Genomic DNA, 22,118 nt, shown 5'->3' on the forward strand with positions numbered 1-22,118 from the left:
TCCTTCTAAGTCCTGGCCAGGTGTATTAGCTATCTGGACGATATTTAAGAACTGCCCCCTTGCCCAGCCTCATCAAATCAATTTTAATACAAAACTGAGGTTATGACATTTTTGCTACCCCAACCTATCTCTCACATGTCACAGTTGTGCTGCATCTGATTGAAGTTAATATTAACTCTTTACCTTTGTCCCTCTCAGTAGAACTCTTTATTGTTCCTTTTAGGCCTAACTTATTTAGGTTTAGACCTGGTAGACCTGTTCAAATATGCCTGCTATTTTTAGGACGTCATTCAAGAATTACTAATTACCGAGTTCCTGCGGCGTCTCAGTGGGTTAAGAACCCTACTGTCCATGAGGATGCGGGTTTGATCCCTGGCCTCAGTGAGTTAAGGATCCATCATTGCCACAAGCTGTGGCATAGGTTGCAGATATGGCTTGGATCCTGCCTTGCTGTGGCTGTAGTGTAGGCTGGCAGCTGCAGCTCTGATTCAACCCCTAGCCCAGGAACTTCCATGTGCCTCAGGTGCGTCCATAAAAAGAAGAAGAAGAAGAAGAAAAAAAGAATTTCTAATTACTTATCAGATAAGACAATGAAATCCATTTCTTACAAATATGAAGTCGATCGCATAATAATTCTGCTTCCTTGGATCTTATAACTATTTACAGTTTCCAGTACTATAAAATTAGTCTTTGTTTCAGATATCAGATATCAATATACTCTATATTAATGTACCTCTCACGCATGCCTGGGAACATGTGCTCCTAAGTAAAAAGCAAATTTCTGCCGTTGCTCCTTTTTTTGTATAAAGAAACATCGATCTTTAAAAACACAGGATGCTTTTCACCGACCAGTTTCATAAGTAATAGTCGAATAATAACTCCATGTGTTTCATTCTAAAAAGATGTGGTCTTTCCCTATTTAAAGGCCACACACAGATTCTAATAACATGCCTTCCCCATATAAAGCCTACTTTCAAGAGGCAGCGTGAGAGAGGACGAAAACTACACTGGAATTAGACCTCGGTGCTGCCAGTTTCGTAACTTACAACTCTGAAATGTTTGACAGGTTGCTCAATCTCCTTGAACTTCAGTTTCTACGTCTGTAAGATGTGATTAACAACATAAATAAACCAGTTAGTTTAGGGTTCAGTATCTTCTAGGGGCCTCCTGAAGAATCCTTTATGATAAGTATTATTTTCAAGTCTCAGGCCGAAAGGAACTTAGACTCTGTAGGATTTGGCTGCTGTGTGCTTAGGATGTTCTGTGTCCATGTCGTCAGTCACTCTTGCAGAGCCTGTTTTCTGCCTTCTGCATCCCTGGCTCTTTCTTTCCAGCTCTCACATGAGCTAACACAGGTACACCCCAGCATTCCTGAAGCACACACCACACACTGAGATTCCCAGAGTGGTGGTGTCAGTTCCTCATAGACTGGGGTTAAGTGTCCCTTTAACCTCTTCTTTTTGTTTTTTGTTGTTTTGTTTTGTTTTGTTTTTAGCGACACACCTGTGGCATATGGAAGTTACTAGGCTGGGGTGAAATCAGACGTGCGGCTACCAGTCTGTGCCACAGCCACAGCAATGCCAGATCCTTAACCCACTGAGCGAGGCCAAGGATCAAACCCACATCCTCATGGGTACTAGTCACGTTCTTAACCCACTGAGCCACAACGAGAACTCCTTTCTTTCTTTTTTCTTTTCTTTTTTTTTTTTTTAAGCCACTCCTGTGGCATATGGAAGGTCCAGGCTAAGGATCGGTGGAGCTGCAGCTGTGGCCTACACCACAGCCATGGTGACACCAGATCTGAACCGCATCTGCAAACTTTGCTGCAGCTTAAAGCAATGCTGAATCCTTAACCCACTGAGTGAGACCAGGGATCACCTGCATCCTCTCAGACACTATGTTGGGTTCTTAACCCACTAAGCCACAATGGGAACTCTCTCATTCTGCTTTTTTATGATAGAGACACAAGTTAACTAAAACTAGAAGCTCGAGCTCCAACTTAACTGCTGCATTTAAGGATACAGATGATGACATGTCATTTTAATAACAGTGTCTACTAACTAAATAAAATCCATTTGGCCTTTTCACACCCAAGATACTTGCTTTCCCGCAGAGCATCCCCTAACTTAATTATGACTTACGGGAAAATTACAGTGGGTTGAAGGAAGAGCTTAAAATAGGGTTTCAATCAACCTGAGAACTGAAGTAGAAGATTTTAGTGATTGGCATATATTATATAAAGTACATCTAAATATTCAATCCTGTAATTCTCTTAATTTTCAGGGGAAAAAAAAGAAACTCTATTTATGCCAAATAGGAGCTGCGGTAATTTAACTAAACATAAGCTGACATAGTAGATTCAGATTTTAACCATGTAATTACTTGCTCAATGCAGTTGGTATTCTAAGTCAAATGAATGTGTCCACGAACCTAAAATACACCACTTAGAGTTTGAAATAAAAATTGAATACCAATAAAAAAGGGAATTTTTGAAAGACATCTTTTCAAACAGAAATATGTATAGAGGGAAATTAGCAGCAAAGACAGCAAGTACGAGAAAAATGAGGAGATTTTGTTTTCAGTTTCCATGCAGCCAAAGGTGCAATTAAAATACAACCCAAACTGGGATTGAAATCATTTGGAGAAGCCACGCTCACAACGGCTCTTGGAAAACATTTGAAAGAAGAAATACTTCCTGCCTGATGGTAGTGAAACACCTTTTCTAATTAATCTGCTCTAAAAATGTATCACCCAAGATCCGTATGACCCCAGCAAGACGCACATCACAGTCAAAACAACTTATTATTGGAAAGGGTAACCACCGTCTTAATAGGATTATGCCTATTTTTTAATGACCCTTTTCTTAAGACTAAAGTATTCCAAAATGAAATGATTTGGGGTCGGGGAGTATCCAGAACCTTCTCGAAACAACGAAAGGGAAAACCGGGTGCAGTTATGCACACCTCCCTAGATTAAATATATCCCTTTTGAGTTTGATCATTTCACTTACAGAAAAATTGAATGATGCTTTTCAAATTCCTTTGAAAGATATAATTATCAAAACTCCATACATCTAAGAATAGACTTTTTTTTCTCCCCAATCAGGGTAATTACTCCTAGGAACTTTTTATTTTCCTTTATTCGGATGGGCGTCAAACCTTGTCTTCGTAGAGGCAACACGGCCATCTAGTGGACAGAGTTTTAATAGCGGATTATTTTAACTGAGAGGTTTAAATTAATGAAAGAAAAGTTGAAGCCAAATGAAACACTTGTTTTATAACATGTATGATTTTTTGGGGGTCTTTTTTTGCCATTTCTTGGGCCGCTCCTGCGGCATATGGAGGTTCCCAGGCTCGGAGTCTAATCAGAGCTATAGCCACCAGCCTACTGCAGAGCCACAGCAATGCTAGATCCAAGCCGCATCTGCAACCTACACCACAGCTCATGGCAATGCCAGATCCTTAACCCACTGAGCAAGGCCAGGGATCGAACCCGCAACCTCATGGTTCCTAGTCGATTCGTTAACTACTGAGCCACGACGGGAACTCCAACATGATGCATGATTATTAAAAATAAGGGGAGTACTGGAGATCCTCTGGCTCAGTGAGTTAAGGACCTGGCATTGTCACTGCTGTGGCTCGAGTTGCTGCTATGGCGCAGGTTCCACCTCTGGATGGGAACATCCACATGCTGCAGACTTGGCGAAAAGAAAAGAAAAGAAATGGGAGGGGGGAGTATTTATAGGGGAAATGTATTTTTGAGATAAATGTTGGGTGACATCTCCAGACACAAATTCCTAACCACCATTCCCATCCTCAGACACCCCATTCATAATCAAGTTGTTTTACCAAAATGTGGAAATGAAAGAGATGAGGGTCAAGTCACAGGTGTGATCATAACTGAGGTTACGTGTCTGAACTTATAGATGGTGTACGATGGCTGTCCCCCCTTCCTCTGCCTTCTTCCTTCCTCTTTATCGCCTTTGCTAAGCACTGCATCAGCGCTTCTCTCCATTCCGAATTCCCTTCTCCCCAGAGTTGGCTTTGCTGGCTGGGAGCCTTCGTGCCAGGGCGCCTCTTTGCAGGAGCAGCACGTGGTCTGCAGCCAGGTGTGGCATCACCTCTTCTTTCCCTTTTTCAGGCTTTGTTGTCAAACCGCCTGGAACAGCTCCTTTCACCCTGGAAATCTCTAGTATTTGCTCCTCGCCAATATCGATTGTACATTCATCCTCCGGGAATACCTGCTATAGGCAGGTAGCTGTAGGACAATGTCAACAGAAGGGACTGTGCCCTCAGCACCCAAGCATCTGATAGGAGGTTTACCCTTTCCGAACACTGAAGGGCCATCCATTTTTGTAGATACCTTAAAAGGTAAAATACCACCATTAATTCGTTTCTGTCAAGAGAAGAGGCATTGCACAGTGAAAGTGAGCATGAGACGGGGAAGTCCGAAGGCATGCGTTTCAGGGCCAGCCCTGGTATGTGTTAGTTATGGGTACTGAGTAAGTCAACCCTGGTCACTGCCTCCTCTTAAATGAAAGGGGAATAATTAATAACACCCCCCCCACCTTCAGGGCTGTTGTGAGAAAGAAATGGTGAGGTGATGTGTGAAGAAGCATTTTGTAATAATGGCAAAGAGTAAGTCTTTATTTGCTCAGGTTGAAATAAAAAGTTCTTTGATAAACTTGGATGTGTCATTTTAATAGGCAACCGGTTTGCCCTTCCACTGAGATAAGCCTGTGTTATGATTTGCCTTTTTGTCACAAGGGTTCAGTCTTTGCTTTACAACCTGGTGGAATAGGTCACTGCCATTGTTTTCATTGCAAATGGGGAAAATAAAGCCAAAATCGTCTTAAAAGAGATACAGTCTGGATTTCGGAGTCCATCTCACTTTTTTTTTTTTGGTCTTTTTGCTATTACTTTGGCCTGCTCCCACAGCATATGGAGGTTCCCAGGCTAGGGGTCGAATCGGAGCTGTAGCCACCGGCCTACACCAGAGCCACAGCAACGCGGGATCCGAGCCGCGTCTGCGACCTACACCACAGCTCACGGCAACGCCGGATCGTTAACCCACTGAGCAAGGCCAGGGATCTAACCCGCCACCTCATGGTTCCTAGTCGGATTCGTTAACCACTGCGCCATGACGGGAACTCCGATCTCACTCTTTTCTTATCCCGTGACACAACCACACCTCACTGCTGTTCTAGTTTCCTGCGCCCATCCTGAAACATCTGGTCTGTCCATTGTGTTCGGTGCTGGTAGCATGCCTTTTTACAGCGCCACGCACGATTTCCCCCCACTGCTTGGCGTGCTCTTTGTCTAGGTCTCCATCTGGCAAACACATCTATTTTAGCCCTCATTGCAATGCCACGTGAAGCCTATTTACCTGTCAGAGCTCCTCAGTTTCGGAGCCTCTGTCTTGCTCATTTTAACTTTCCAACCCAGACACCACTGCATAAACCAGCTGTCACATGCCTATTTGGAAATTGTTGCGGACTCCCAAATAAAGCTGTGGTATCATTTTGCCATGATATTTTGACGGAGAAAAGTGAAACATGTAAAGAATAACTCACCAATTATTTTTCAGAACCTGAAGGAAGTCGATTCCATTTTCTCACGGGGAAATGTGAGGTGGAAGTGTTAAATATAAAGGAAAAGCCGATACCACAAAGCGAGACCATCAAAACCATGGATTGCCTTTACCGGTGACAATGGTTCTTTCTTGAGCCTTGATGTCATACTATTAAATTTAAGCATCTTGTTAATTCTTCAGTTGAACATTCGTGTAAATGTGGATGGTTTTGTGACCAGCCTCTATCCCAGAGTTGCCATGGATACTGCAAAGTTCTGGTCTTACTTGTAGTCATTTCAAAGATTCACCTAAGTACCGATTGTTTTTCTTTTTTTCTTTCGTCTTTTTTCAGCTTTTTAGGACCGCACCCATGGCATATGGAGGTCCCAGGCTAGGGGTCGAATTGGAGCTGGAGCTGCTGGCCTACACCACAGCCACAGCAACACCAGACCTGAACAGCATCCCTGACCTACACGGCAGTTCACGGGAACGCTGGATCCTTAACCCACTGAGCGAGGCCAGGGACTGAACCTGCAACTTCATGGATGATAGATTCATTTCTGCTGATCCACGGCGGGAACTCCAGAACCAGTTGTTTTTCTTAAAAAGGTAGACTGTCTTCCAAAGTCGGCCCCATACATACCCATGATAATAAGCCCGCAGGTAAACTGGATAAAGGGCTGCATGTAATGTTCCCCCATCCCACTATCCCGGCTCCTCTGTAAACAAACAGAAATCCACCCATGTACAAAGAGGCCAGGTTTCCTCATTTTCTGAGATATGCCAAATACATTTCTCTCTAGAAATACATTTAGAAAATCTAGAACACCTCTTCTAAAAAAAATCTCTAACAGATTTAGAAAATTCTAGAAAATCTTCGAGAAGATCTCGAAAATCTCTTATGAGATTTTTATATGCTTAGTTTAATATTCTCAGCACAGGCTACTGGCGTTTTCTTCCATAAAATATTTCAGTTTTGATCAAGACTCCCACAGTGAGTGTGGTATATGCCTTCTGTTCTCTTCGTGGCTCTAGTTGTTTAAAATGTTGAGATGCTGGTGTAAAATAGCACGAATATTGTAAAAGCCAAAAAGGGCAGGTGTCCTCATGACCCCTCACCAACCGTTAAGCTTGACGTTTTTTCCATGGAGAGCTTTTCTCAGGCACATATTACATGTCTGTGTAGATCCAGGGCAAATATGTCCTGTATAATCTTTTTAAAAAATGATGTTACTTATAGCAGGACAAAGTGAACTTGGGGACAGACATCAGTCACTCCAAAGACATAGGTGGCAGTCTAGTACCAACTCTATCACTCTCTCTCTTCATCTTTCATCGTAAAATGGCAGTATCAGTAGTTCTTGATCATTGAAGCTGCAAAACCAATTTTTAAAGACCAGTCCTAAAGGACAGTTGATTAAAAAGGACGCATTGATTGTCAGAGGTCAGTTTCTTCCTACTGGGCAGTGTTGTGTCCAATATCATCAGACCACCAAAGGGAGCAAACGGCGAACTGTGAGGCACTTACTGAATGGCTGCTTACGTAGTGTTGGTACAGACGTGTGTCCCTCGTTTACCATCTGGAGAAATAAAAGATATCAGCACAACCCAGTATTTCATAATGATCACTCTAATATGGTGGCATTTGGGATGTTTGTAAATATAGCAGAAACAGATATAAGAGCCAGAATTCATTTTCCGAAGCTTGTGAATCATATGTGTGGGTTCCCGATTGGCCGTTCCATGGCAAAGACACGGTGGAGAAAACATTATTTCAAGGATGTTGTGTAAAAGATGCCTGCATGGGTGCAGCACACTCAGTGGGACACCACGTGGAAATGTAGCGAAATAAGCTCTCAAAGAGTTTATTATTTAATCCGCCAAAGCAAGCTCGTTTTCTAGTCTTTTTCTAGGCCTTCACTCTGTGTGCACACACAGACATATGAGCTCGGTGAAGCTTGGCAGAATGCATATTGATTTCCTATTTAAATGTGATCTTTCTAGAAGTTACCCCCCAAAATTACATATTTTAGACATTCGGCATCCTTCATGTCTCAGGAAGCTTCACAGAATATTGTCAATGGTGTATTCCTACCTCCTCCCACCTGCTTTCCCATAACTACCAGAAATACATCAAATTCCAGAGATGCACTTTTACGCAAAGATACTTTGACAAGTGAATGACTCCCCCTCCGCCGCATTCCTGAGCTAAGTGTGTGGCAACACTGCACGAAAGGCTGTGAAGGATCTGAACTGCTGCCCCCTTGCAGAGCACTGGTCAGTTTGCTGGGTGTTTGGGTAACAAGCGGCCACAGTTTCTGTTCCCCAGAATTCTTTGTGCCACACCACCTTTGTGAGAGGTTTCTTCCCCTTTCCTATACCAATAAATCTGCCACTTTCCCTAGATATTGGTAGAGCTCTCAATTTAGTGCACTATTACATTTGATTTTTTTCACTGAGTGTCCTTTTTCTTTCATTCTTTTTTATTTTTTCTTTTTTTTTTGTCTTTTCTAGGGCCACACCCGTGGCATATGGAGGTTCCCAGGCTAGGGGTCTAATCGAAGCTGTAGCCACCAGCCTACGTCAGAGCCACAGCAACGCAGGATGCCAGCCGCATCTGCAACCTACACCACAGCTCACAGCAACGCCAGATCCTCAACCCACTGAGTGAGGCCAGGGATTGAACCCGCAACCTCATGGTTCCTTGTCGGATTCCTTAGGCACTGAGCCACGACGGGAACTCCAAGTGTCCTTTTTCTGACCGAAGAATCCTTTTCAACTCCTGGGGGTTCTCTCTTCTGCAACTCAGTTTTTCCAGCCAATCTCACTTGTAGTTACAGATTGGCCCCTTTTTCTTAAGTGCTTCTCTCCGCTACATTCTCTCCATCCTCACCCTTGCACTTGAGAATGAAAGAATGAATTAATGAGACATTGTCTCAGCTTCCCTTTCCAGACCATCCAGATTACCAGTAACTGGCACCAAGTCCCGTCTTTCCACCACACTCGGTGACACTGTTCTGCATTCGCCTCGGTGCTCTATTGCCTCAGTGCCCGTCCGAGCTCATGGCTTATAATAGGCACTCGGCGACAATTACAGGGTGGTTCCAGAGAACTGGGTTCAAATTCCAACCATACCACATGTTTAGTGCCCAGCTTTGGGCCAACCTACCAGACAGCTCTGTGCCTCCCTCTGCTCATCTATAAAATGGGGATAGTACAACTAAAGGCAGAAGGATAGTGCCTGGCACATAATGGGCACTAGAAAACAATAGTTCTGTTACCCCTTTGTGGAATAAATCTTAAGTGAGCAGCTGAAAGGGATGTCATCCCAACTTCTTTTTCTCTCTGACAGGCTCTCATGAAGCTTCTCGGCATCTAGACAGAAGGAACAATTTGCTAATTCAGTAGCTTGACTCTTTCAAGGCCGTAGAGTCCTCCTCACCCTGCTTCTTGGTATCCACCTATAACCTCTCCCATTACATTCCGTCTACACCTAGAATCCTGGGTGTTTCACCCCACACCGCTGCTCACCTGCAGGTTACCTCAATTCTGTTCTGGGTTACTAAAGCCGTGGGATTATTGTAGCTCTTGTAATCGTGGAGATGTCCCAAATTTAATGTCCCAGAAACACCCAGGGTTCTCCCATCAAAACCTTCAGAGTGACTGGCTTTTCCCTGTCGAGATGCTGGGGGTAAACTGAAAGGGATGAAAGGGCAAAGAAAAAGTCAAATATAAATCCAGTCACTCAGACTTGAGTGGATGGAAGAATAGCAGTATTTCAGTGGCAGAAATCCTGGCCTGCAGAGAAGGATGATGTGAATTTAGCAGATTCTATTTTAGAGTCTATCTTTTTAGCTGTCAGTGGGGGAAAATCAGTGGAAAACAAAACATGAACAGAACAAAGCAAAAGTCAAAATGACATTACACCAAAGAGGGCGTGTGTGTATAATATTAAAACATATATAAGTATCTCAGAGATTTTAGTTAATTCAAATTATGCAAAGATGAAGTCAGAATGTATAACAATATCTGGGTTTTTTTGAGGTTATATTTTACTTCATTAAATAATGATTCTCTTCCTTTAGTTGACGTGGGCTTACCCATCACTTAAAAATGGTCTTGCTAGAGTTCTCTTGGGGCACAGCATGTTAAGGATCTAGTGTTGTCACTGCAGTGGCTGAGGGCACTGCTGTGGGGCGGGTTCCATCCCTGGCCCACGAGCGTCCACATGCTGTAGGTGTGGCAAAGAAAAAAAAAATGGTATTTCTCTTTTTGTACTCAAAATACTCTCACATAGTTGAAAATAAAATTCCTCCATGAACTATTTTCCAGGAAGTTTTTTTTCTTTTCTTTAAGTAATTGGTTTTCCCTCGACAAAATAAAGTGTTATACTACATTACAGCCTCACTGTTAGGAATGAAGAAAGAGGGGAAAACGCAGGAAGAAGCACACATACCACAAAAATGGAGAGCATCCAAGTCCTAGAGGAATGGTGAGTGTCAGTCACATGGTAATGGGGTCTCGCATGTGTGTGCTGTTGACATTGACCTAGTGCTTAAGTGTAATCTCCTGCTACCTGATGCTCCTCAGAATGGTTTTGTGAAATGAAGACATGCTTAGTCTGGGAGATCTTCTTTTGTGATTGCAACCACTTTTTATTCATTTTTCTATGAGCTAGGTTAAACTGTCAGATAAAACATTGCTTGAGTTTATCCTCTTTTTTTTTTTTTTTTGTCTTTTTGCCATTTTTTGGGCCACTCCCGCGGCATATGGAGGTTCCCAGGCTAGGGGTCTAATCAGAGCTGTAGCCGCCAGCCTACACCACAGCCACAGCAATGAGGGATCCGAGCCGCGTCTGCGACCTACACAACAGCTCATGGCAACGCCAGATCCTTAACCCACTGAGCAAAGCCGTGGATCGAACTCTCAATCTCATGGGTCCTAGTCAGATTCATTAACCACTGTGCCACGACGGGAACTCCAAGTTTAACCTCTTTCAAAAAATAATGACATCTACATGAATAACCCCCTCAATTGTCTTGATTCTTCCCTTTTCTAAGAATTTTCATTAAGTTGGTCTCTTTAGAGGGGAAGAGTCTAAACACACACACAAAAGATACAAATTATGCAAGAAAGTGAGAAAATGGCACCCACCTAAGTCCCGTTTCCATCAGAAAAGAGTCAAGTGTTTTCTCCAAAATGAGAAGTTGAAATGCAATATCTACAGAGTAGAATTAAAATCCAAGTAGCTTATTTCTATAATTTTAGGTGCTTTCTTTTTCTGCTTCTTCTGAAGGTTTTTTTTTTTTTTTTTTGGTCTTTTTGCTATTTCTTTGGGCTGCTCCTGCGGCATATGGAGGTTCCCAGGCTAGGGGTCCAATTGGAGCTGTAGCCACCGGCCTACGCCAGAGCCACAGCAACGCGGGATCCGAGCCGCGTCTGCAACCTACACCACAGCTCACGGCAACACCGGATCGTTAACCCACTGAGCAAGGGCAGGGACCGAACCCGCCACCTCATGGTTCCTAGTCGGATTCGTTAACCACTGCGCCACGACAGGAACTCCTCTTCTGAAGTTTTTAATGTTGATGTTTCAGAGTAATTTTTCTGTCTTTTAAAAACTTTTAGGAGTTCCCATTGTGGCTCAGTGGTTAATGAATCCGACTAGAAACCATGAGATTGTGGGTTCAATCCCTGGCCTTGCTCAGTGGGTTAAGGATCCGGCGTTGCCGTGAGCTGTGGTGTAGGCCGCAGACACGGCTCAGATCCCATGTTGCTGTGGCTCTGCCGTAGGCTGGCGGCTACAGCTCTGATTCAACCCCTAGCCTGGGAACCTCCATATGCCATGGGAGTGGCCCTAGAAGTGGCAAAAAAAAAAAAAAGACCAAAAAGAAACACACTTTTAAACAAGCAAGGAAGTTCAGACACCTTGGCATAATAGCAAATGTATTTAAAATATTTGGTCAAAAAAGGTAAGAGAAAATAAAATATAAATACTTTTTCACAAATGCATTTTAGGTTGGAAAAATATTAAATAGACCAATGAATGGAAAGTAAAATCAGGATCAGTTTAACCGAAGAATCTCCAAGTTTCTCTCTTTGCTTGATGTATAAGTAGAAGAGGTAGTAACTGGTGATTTCTGCAGCAAGTAGTTGCTAAAAACCTGAATGGAGATATCTAAAAAGTCCCTGGTGTCATTGTAAAGGCCCTGTGCTTTTTAATTGTGATGACTCCATTCATGGGTAACAATTCATTCATAATATTTATCAGAATAATTATTAAAGTTACGGAAATTATGTTAGAAGTGCACACAGTGTATTTTATTATAGATCCAGTGAAAATGAAAAAAAAAAGTAGTTGCCAGAAATGAAAAGAGAAACTATATCTTATGGCTTGAAAATTAAAATCTACATCAGATGCAAATAAAAAGTTCAGTTTGGAGTTCCCGTTGTGGCTCAGTGGTTAACGAATCCGACTAGGAACCATGAGGTTGCGGGTTCGATCCCTGCCCTTGCTCAGTGGGTTAAGGATCCAGCATTGCCGTGAGCTGTGGTGTAGTTTGCAGTCGCGGCTCTGATCCCGCGTTGCTGTGGCTCTGGCGTAGGCTGGTGGCTACAGCTCTGATTAGACCCCTAGCCTGGGAACCTCCATATGCCGCGGGAGCAGCCCAAGAAATGGCAAAAAAGACAAAAAAAAAATGTTCAGTTTGCCTTTCAAAGTAATGTACAGATTTGTTTCTACCAACTTGCAACAGGTTATGACAGTGCAGAATTTTCCAGGCTTCATTAGGAATCTGTGATGACCACGTGCATAGTGTGTATAGCCTCTTTCTGTTTGAATGCTTGGCTCCCTAACACATAGCTTGTGCCCTGATCAATTTTTGTCAAGACTCAGAAAGAACGAACTAGCCTCCACCCAGCAGATGTTTGCCAGGTCAGGCTGAACTGAGTCTCAGTGACCAGTAGGTGGCAGTAATTGAAAAGCATTTTTATCTGCTTCTCCTGGCACCTGGGTCAGCATTCACAGCTCCATTCTGTCTCTGCAGCCAAAACCCCACCCCGGATGAAGTCTTATCCTGGTCCCAAAATTTTGATAAGATGATGAAGGCTCCAGCAGGAAGAAACCTCTTCAGAGAGTTCCTCCGAACAGAATACAGTGAAGAGAACCTACTTTTCTGGCTTGCCTGTGAAGACCTAAAGAAAGAGCAGAACAAAAAAGTAATTGAAGAAAAGGCCAGAATGATATATGAAGATTACATTTCTATACTATCACCAAAAGAGGTAAAAATTTGGAAAATATTGATGTGGGCTTCTTAAGACCAAGGATGAACCTAAAAAGACCTCTGTCCAAATTGAGTCATGCGTGGGGTGTGGACTGGCTAGAAGGCTCTTGGGGGCAAATAACCTACACTCCTACCTGAACACATGTTTGAAGGTTTGGTTACCTGCTGTGCTTTGATTGTTTATCTCTGGCTTACTCACCTGGTAGTCTGCTTGCTTTTCACAATTAACATTAGGAAGCCTGGGTAAATACACTTTGCCATGACTTAAGGTGGAAAAGAAGAACTAACACTCAGGCAGTTGTGTCTTAGAGCCTGAACCCCGAGAATCAGCTGGAGCATTTGATTGAAAAGCAAATTCTAGACGCCTACCCAGCTGGCAAGTCTGAATTTTTGGAAATAGAGCCCAGGAATTCCCACCTTTAACAAGCTTTCCACATACACACTGGTTTGAAAACCTCTGGTGTAGGTGGAAAAAAATAACCCCAAACTCTGCCATGTTGATGCTCATAATAGAATTTTTACAGAACTAAAGAGTGAGCCTTTATGACCCATTAATAGTCTAGGGGGGAGATAGGGGTAACGGCAGCTCTTTGACTTCTTCTAGTTTTCCCGTTATTGTAAGTGCAAGCTATTCTTCCCATTGCCAGAATGTAGCTGGTAAATAAGGAACATTTCAAGCAACCAGATTAACACTTTTACATTAACTTTTTTTTATTTTTATTTTTTGTCTTTTTGCCATTTCTTGGGCCGCTCCTGTGGCATGTGGAGGTTCCCAGGCTAGGGATCGAATCAGAGCTGTAGCCACTGGCCTGCACCAGAGCCATAGCAACATAGGATCCGAGCGGCATGTGCGACCTATACCACAGCTCACTGCAACACCAGATCCTTAACCCACTGAGCAAGGCCAGGGATCTAACCCGCAACCTCATGGTTCCTAGTCAGATTCGTTAACCACTGCACCACGATGGGAACTCCTACATTAACTTTTTAAAAATCATTTTGCTCCTGAGAAATGGTCCGGCTCTCAGAGTTATAAGTATTTGGTGAGGGAGGGGTTAATAGTGTGCCTGGCCCCTGAAGTGCTGAGCGGCTGAGTTCCAGGGGTGCTTTTAAGCGTTTGAAATTAGAGGTTCCTTTATGCCTTCTCCTCTGCCAGCCACACTCTTCTTATATGTTCCGCCTGTCCTAATCCACTGTGATTTTATCTGTGCATTTAAATGTTCTGACCTAGAACTTTCTTCTCCCACGTTTAGCCTCCACACCCCTCTTGCACGCAGACATCTGTGAAGCCCCTGGAAGGAGGCTGGGCTCATCTCCCTCCTCCAACCCTTGATGTGACCCTCAGCCTTTCTTATATTCCTTACCTTGAAATCCAGAAGATGAATTTGTGTTTACTTTATTCATCTCTGTGCTTGGGATGCTAATAAGCTATTTCACATCTAATGAAATATACCAAGGTAATTTTTAAAAAATACATCTGTTAGGCCATAAGTGCCATTAGTGCTCCAGAGTATGCTAATGGTATTGTCTCCACAAAGTGAGGAACCTTGAATTGGATACACAAAAGATGGTCATATTTATTTATTTATTTTTTTTTTTTGTGGCTACACCTATGGCATATGGAAGATCCCAGGCCAGGGACTGAATCCAAGCTGCAGCTGCAGCCGCAGCCGCAGCCGTAGCCGACACCCCAGTGGGATCCTTAACGCACTGCATGGGGCCAGGGATCAGTCCTGTGCCTCGGTAGCAACTCAAGCCAATGCAGATTCTTAACCCACTGCACCACCACGGAAACTCCAAGATTTTTTTTTTATTATTATTTCCTGCATTCATATCGAAAAAGTATTCATAGAAACAACACGGGAAATTTTTTTCTCTAGCCTCAATACATTTATTACTTATGCCACTTTGTATTTCTAACACCATTAAAATTCTTCATCTAAAAATACATTCTTCAGGGTTCTGGTCTCTTTTAGAACTTCAGCATCTAATGCTTTCTAGTTGAATTTGACTGGCATGTTAATTTCACCTTTATTTTTATTTACTATTGTATTACATGGCAAATATATCAAATAATCCAAATGTGCCCCAAGATATGCTTCTCTTGCCCATAAATACACATAATTACAGTCTTTGGGAAGATTATTTGACCCATTTCTCTCCCCAAAATAGGTAACATGTATCATTTTTAAACGATTATTGTCTAGGAGTTCCTGTCGTGGCACAGTGGAAACGAATCCAACTAGGAACCATGAGGTTGCGGGTTTGATCCCTGGCCTTGCTCAGTGGGTTAAGGATCTGGCGTTGCTGTGAGCTGCGGTGTAGGTCGCAGACGCGGCTTGGATCCCGCGTTGCTGTGACTCTGGCGTAGACTGGTGGCTACAGCTCTGATTCGACCCCTAGCCTGGGAACCTCCATAGGCCACAGATGCAGCTCTAAAAAGGGAAAAAAAAAAAAAAAAAAAAAAAAAGATTATTGTCTAGGTTATCTAGTCCATTTCTTTGTAATCTGTATGTATCATCTTAAAATGATGACTGTCCCATTGTAAAATAATGTTAGTAGAAAACATAGTCTCCATATTAAGGACATACCGTTTATTTTCTAACTTTTAGTTTTTATGGGAAATACCTTCCCATTGTTGTCACAGCTCTTGATTTGCAGGTGTCACTCAATGACAGCACTTTGTAAAATAGTTTTCCCAAAATGACTCCTTCTTTGGGCCACAGTTTAGAGAGAGCATAGCTATTGATTACTGAAATAGAAATTATTGGATGTTCATTATTTTGCAAAATAATGGAGTTTTGTTTTAGTCAAATTTCTTTACTTTAAACATGAGTTTCACCAAAAGTCGTTAAAATATTATCTTCTGCTTAAGAACATGTCCTTTCCTAAATTAAACAGACTAAAAGTATAAAAGCCGTAATTCTTCTCTCTTTTATTTTTTCTAATAGCTACATTTAGGCCATTATCCATTCTTTGATAATATCCTCTAAATACTACAGAGAGAGACAGAGACAAAGGTGAAATTCAAAATTTTATCATTTTGCCCCTTGTTTGCTGATTTACTAACTCTTGACATAGTCCAACTTATTAGACTATATGAAGTACCTGTGTTTAGCCAGCTAATTGCTCTCCTGAACAAAACTGAAGTAACCCAAAGTAGGCAGTTATAATAGATAATTTTTCTTTTTCTTTTTAGGGCCTCACCTGTGGTACATGGACATTCCCAGGCTAGGGGTTGAATGGGAGCTGCAGCCGCCAGCCTGCGCCACAGCCACAGCCACGCCAGATCTGCTCTGCTCTGTGATGTACCGCACAGCTCATGGCCACGCCAGATCCTCAGGGTCAGGGATGGAGCCCACATCCTTGTGGATACTAGTTGCGTTCATTAGTTCATTATACATATATATATACACACACATATATATATATATATATATTTTTTTTTTTTTTTTTTTTGCTTTTTAGGGCCACACCTGCGGCACCTGGAGGTTCCCGGGCTAGGGGTCCAGTCAGAGCTACAGCTGCCGGCCTACGCCAGAGCCACAGCAACACGGGATCCGAGCCGTGTCTGCGACCTACACCACGGTTCATGGCAATGCTGGATCCTTAACCCACTGAGCAACGCCAGGGATCAAACCCGCAGCCTCATGGTTCCTAGTTGGATTCATTTCCGCTGTGTCAGGATGGGAACTCCTGTTAAAAGTTATATTTTACGCCCAGGTATAGATACATTTACTTTCGAACCAAGTCAAATGATTTGATTCACTGACACGCTCACAAAAGGGCATATGCACTAGAATATCTCCCTGGCCTTCCTGTGCAAACCAATCAATTTCTGATCAACAGTACACTACAACCATGTAGTAGTGCTCCCGCTGGTTGGCAGTGGCTGCTGTGAGCACTGTGTTGAGAGAGAGTCTGTGGTTGAATCTGGCTGTGGGTGCAGCAGGAAGGAGGACCATGACTAATTTGGCCATCCTGTTACTCAGTGTGGAGGATGCGGCAGTACCACCAGGGATTTGGTTTACTGTACTTGGTGCCCCTCCCTATTTTTATTTTTGTAAACAAATCCACTGAATACTGGGGCCCAGAAAAGTGAACTAATTTATCCCAGACCACACAATTAAGTTGAAGCAAATGGGACTAAAATCCCATGCACCTGAATATTAGTTTAATGCTGTTACTACTGTAGAGTCAGGACTCCGTTGATGGAATATGTGTCCTGTCCGGTGCTGGAAAACAAAATTGGAAGGGTGATAACTCAGCATTCTGAAAAATACATAAAACATGCTCTTAAGACAATGAAATGTAATTTTCAGAACCCCGGCTGCATGACAGAAATATGCTATATTTGTATGACTACTTTTAGCAATATGGACTTGTTCTACATTTAATGAAGGGAAACATGATAACTCAATCGAATGCGGGTAAAATGAAAGTCTAGTGAGGAAGGATGAGATTCTGGTTAAGAATAAAGTCCCGACAATTTTCAGCTCTTCATTTGTTATCATTTTATCGATGATTCAGATATTAATGTTCTTTAAAAAGTATTCTAGGCAGTTCCCTTGTGGCATAGGAGGTTAAGTATCACTGCAGCAGCTCAGGTTTACTGCTATGACATGGGTTCCATCCCAAGCCCCAGAATTTCCACATGCCATGGGCATGGCCAAAAAAAAACCCAAAAAATCTAAGCCTAAGCAGTTATAAGATGGTCTATAAGGCATCCAATCAGGTGTGGATCCTAGAGTGACTAAGGCTTCAGCCCATGCTGGGATCCACCCCCACTAACTTGTATTATAGACGTTCCACAATCTGAAGCACAAAGATGCCACAAGATGAAACTATTATACCTCTGGGGCTTATCCTTGTTCTTTGACCTCTCTACAATTCTTTTGACTGACAGACAACGTTTTCAGACAAACAACCAGATGTTAAGGTAAAAATATTTTATTTTTTCAGTGGAAATACCAAATGTGTTTTTGTTACAGATTTACTAAATATTGAATGGTACTACTTTGTGTATATTTCACTACTGTTTGTAATTGGACAGAAAATTAAATCATAAAATGAGGACTCAACACATTTAATAAAACACAAATTATTTTATTTCTGTTTTAGGATAACTAATATTATTCCAGCTTCTGGTAAACTGTTACCAGTTTATCATGTTAAATATGTTAAATCTAAGTTATATAACATATATGTTAAACTGCATTTTTTCAGGTTTTTTTCCTTTTTTTAAGTTTATTGAAATATAGTTAATATAGGTAATTCACAAGGCTGTGATAATTTGTGCTGTACAAAAAAAAGTGACCCAGTCATACATACACACATACCCATTTTCTCCCATTCTTTTCCCACATAGATTATCACATAGATTTAGTTATGATATTATCTAAGAGATAAGTGACGTTCTTTATCACTCATCTAATGTTTCTTTCTCCAGTGCAACAAGAAGTTCTCAAGTTTGAAAGAAAGAGCACTATTTACAAAAAATAGTAGAATATGTTTGTTAAGATTCACCTTGCCGTAATACCACATTTCAGAATAAGATTGGTTTCAACTCCAATCAATGTCAACGTTTTCCTGTTGAGTAGAAACACAGATGATATTTTTAAATAAAAAGCTTAGATAAAAACTGTACTTTTTGTTACTTTGTATTTGATGATGACCTCTTACAGCGATAACACAGAGAATAAAACCTAAATGATACATTTCCAGAACATCTTTTCTTTTTTTCTTTGAAATTTAGAGAGAAGACTATAGAGTTCGGCCACGAATGCTGAACGTTTTCTATATATAAAATAGTCTAGCTAATCCACAGAAATTGAGTCTGGATCACATGCCCTGATGCCTCCTCCCAAGGCCATCCCTGGGGTTCATCAGTGAACCCAAGTGCACGTGGGCTACAGTGCTCAGGAGTCTAGAGACACCAGATGGATTTTTGAGTGGCTTCTGTCATTGGGATTGTTCCCAATCTCAGGCTGCATCCAAACAGTAGGCAGGAAAAGAAGCCAGAACCACAAAGGCTTTTGCAAAATGCTTGGAACGAAAGGTTTATATATAAATACGAAATATGTGTATGGACTTGAGTCCATCCTGAGGCAGATTACTGTGGATCTGGACCCGTGTCCTCATCCAGCAGTGAGAACTGAGGACACCACTCAGGATTCAGAACTGGTTTACCTTTTGGAGGGTTTCGCTAACATCTTATTTCAGGGCAGAGCTGAGTTCCCCAAGCATGCCTTTACTGCTCTTTCATTTCCCTCTTTCCACCCCAGCATGCCTTACCTGTTCCAACAGAATTAGCATTGAGTGTGTGTGGGGGGGGAAACAAAACGATGCCATGCAGAGTGTAACCTTTTGACACTTCTCAAGGAACACCACGTGATTAGTTTAAGGGTACTCTGAACCCCTGCCTCCATTTCTCCTTTCAAAGATTGCGTTTCAAGCAATTGTCCTGCTTAAGCTTTAGTATGGGGATGTTGGGATGTACACCTAGGTGAGAATATTGGGTCTCCTGTGCTGTGCCAGGGAGCTATTAGATTTGCAGTGTCTGCTGAGGTTCTTCTGCTCTGCTCACCCCTTCCACACAACTGGTGTCCTCCTCCTGACACAGGAGGGTTTGTTGGGATAGGAGACTCTCGGGACTCAGCATTTGATGTACATGTTAAGTTTTGACAGAGAACGAGCCTCTGCCAGATTTTGACCTTGTTCCCTCAATAGAGTCACCCAGCAGTCATGTCATCAGAGGAGGAAAAGGTGTACTGTGGTTAGGAAATTCTCTAGGACCTCAACAAAGAATAGGAATTGTCAAAAGCGCCTGAGGGGGTGCATGGAAAAGAAAGAACCAAGGAAGCCAAGATATCTGCGACCTAAAATTCTGGTGTGCAAGTTGGTTTTGGTTTGTGAAATTCAACTTTTGAAGGGGAGTGTGCCAGGTTATGTAACTTTTGAAGACATGACCTCAAGATTTTAGATGGTTGCCTTCATCTCTGAGGCATCTCTGAAATGCCACAAACCTATAGTTCCTTAACTGGGATCTTTTGAAAAATTATGAGTTCCCTGGTGACCTAGTGGTTAAGGATCCGGCATTGTCCCTGCTGTGGCACAGGTCACTGCTGTGGCATGGGATCAGTCCCTGGCCTGAGAACTGCATGCTCTCAGTGTGCCCCCCCCCAAAAAAAGTTGAAACCAACCAAAATATTCAATAAAAAGGTGAATGGTTTAAATATATATATATATATATTATTTAATGTATCTGCTCTTATTTCTTTTTAGGTCAGTCTCGATTCTCGAGTTAGAGAGGTGATCAATAGAAATCTGTTGGATCCTAACCCTCACATGTATGAAGATGCCCAACTTCAGATATATACCCTAATGCACAGAGATTCTTTCCCAAGGTTTTTGAACTCTCAAATTTATAAGTCATTTGTTGAAAGTACTGCCAGCTCTACTTCCGAATCTTAATTTTTATTTAAAAAAAAAAATCACGTGGGAGGGCTGGGATGAGAAATAAAAGTAGTTCAACAACACCTGAAACTGAGTTCCTGGAGAACGTCAGTTTAGCATTCCTCAGGCTACTGTGAAAATACAACCATGTGCTCTTCGTCTCCATTTTTATCAAGGTTACATCCGTGGTTAAGTTTGGAGGAAATACCACATAAAATGGTGAATTGCCAAATTAAGTTTGTTTTGTTCAACACGCATTCTACTTGCAAGCACACTGTATTTGTAGTCCTAGGAACAGTCTCCTCGTGTATCTGGAGACTGCATGTGCAAAGTGAAACTGCTTCGTTTGCCACATAGTTGTCGTACTATTTATTCCAACGGCGTAACTTATATCTGTATTTAAGGACTTTTGTGCAATATGGTCTTCTAGAAATAATTGCCAAAAATCTGGCTGTGGTTTGCATTTTTAAATATAATCTAAGACAGAAAAAGCCAATTTTTAAATTGTTTAACTCTGACATTCATCATGCTATATACTGTGTTCAGTACACGAATTTTGAAGCCAATATTTCTGTACATGAAAAAAAGAGCTATTTATCTCTGTCTGTTGGGAAATTCCATATGGGGAATTCCTCCGATTGTTCACTGCCAAACTGTGGCATTTTCATTACAGAAGATTTTGCTATGTAAAAATTAAAAAAAATATATATATATATGAAGCCGAAAAGAGAAAAAAAGCACAAAATAATTTGAAGATATTCTATCTTAATGAGTGATATTGTTTTTAATTGTAATAGAAGAAAATGAATCTATGTATATATCAGATGTCCAATACTGTAATTCATTTATTAAAGACTGGTTCTCCAGTTCTAAAATGGTTGTGTAAAGTATGTACTTTAGCAAGAAAAAAAATAATAAGCTTGATAACTTAGTTTTGGAATATAAAGAAAGGATTTAATAAAGGAATGCCTACATGTAGCATCATAAAACATTTTGATAAATAGCATCTGTGCTGTGGCATATTTTCCTTGAAAGTGAAATCCAGTGAAAGAGCTGTTTTTAACCAAGAAAAGTTTTATAAGGATTATCCAGAAGATAATTCTCTACTTCAGACCTTAACTGTTTTCACCTAGTATCTTAAAAAGGACTTATTTTAAAAATGTTAAAACCAAACTATGAATTCTCATCCATAATTGAAAGGCAGTACAGTGCTCAAATCTTCTAGCTGCCATATTATTTTTTATAAGAACCACTAAATCTTTAAGACAAAAAAATACTTGCCTGACATTGGCATGTACTTTTGACATTCAAGAAAACAGTCCTATCACGCACACACACACACAAGTCAGTGTCATATTTATAGCAAGGTATTACATTTGAATATTAATATCCCCTGGAGGCTATTTTTTTAATCTTAAACTTAATAAATATAATATTGAGTAACTTAAAATGAAAGTTTTAGAAATATTTATATCCACTGAGAATACTGGCCTTATATTAAGGATATTAAAATTATAGGTTTCCTTTGTCATTTTTTAACTACCTCTCATTTTTTTTTAATTTATTAAACTTTTTTTAAAAAAATTGTTTCGGATTTTCTTTTTAAAATGTATTTTACTTGAAAGGTTGGCATCATAATTTTCTTTTTCCATAAACTTAGAACATTTCAATAATTGTTTTTTTAAGTGAATTTGATTTTCTAATTTATATAGAATTCAGGAGATATGATTAAAAGGGCTATTATCTATTCCCTATGCAAATATTTTAACTGTTGCAGTGTTTGACAAAATGGGATTAAAAAAAAAGTTT

At 41.2% G+C, this 22,118-nt stretch overlaps 1 protein-coding gene across 1 annotated transcript in view; it reads left to right on the forward strand.

Annotated features, from left to right (window-relative positions):
* The window catches only part of RGS17 (regulator of G protein signaling 17), a 99,792-nt gene extending 78,614 nt beyond the window's left edge, over positions 1 to 21,178 (forward strand). Inside the window, exons 3-5 of the mRNA XM_047769889.1 lie at positions 9,974 to 10,063; positions 12,618 to 12,852; positions 20,139 to 21,178. Of these exons, the coding sequence (XP_047625845.1) occupies positions 9,974 to 10,063; positions 12,618 to 12,852; positions 20,139 to 20,327 (514 nt within the window). The 3' untranslated portion in view covers positions 20,328 to 21,178. The remainder of the gene's footprint in view (positions 1 to 9,973; positions 10,064 to 12,617; positions 12,853 to 20,138) is intronic.
* Positions 21,179 to 22,118: the final 940 nt, after the last annotated feature.

The sequence above is a fragment of the Phacochoerus africanus genome, chromosome 2, assembly GCF_016906955.1.
Source record: "Phacochoerus africanus isolate WHEZ1 chromosome 2, ROS_Pafr_v1, whole genome shotgun sequence".
Lineage (NCBI taxonomy): Eukaryota > Metazoa > Chordata > Mammalia > Artiodactyla > Suidae > Phacochoerus > Phacochoerus africanus.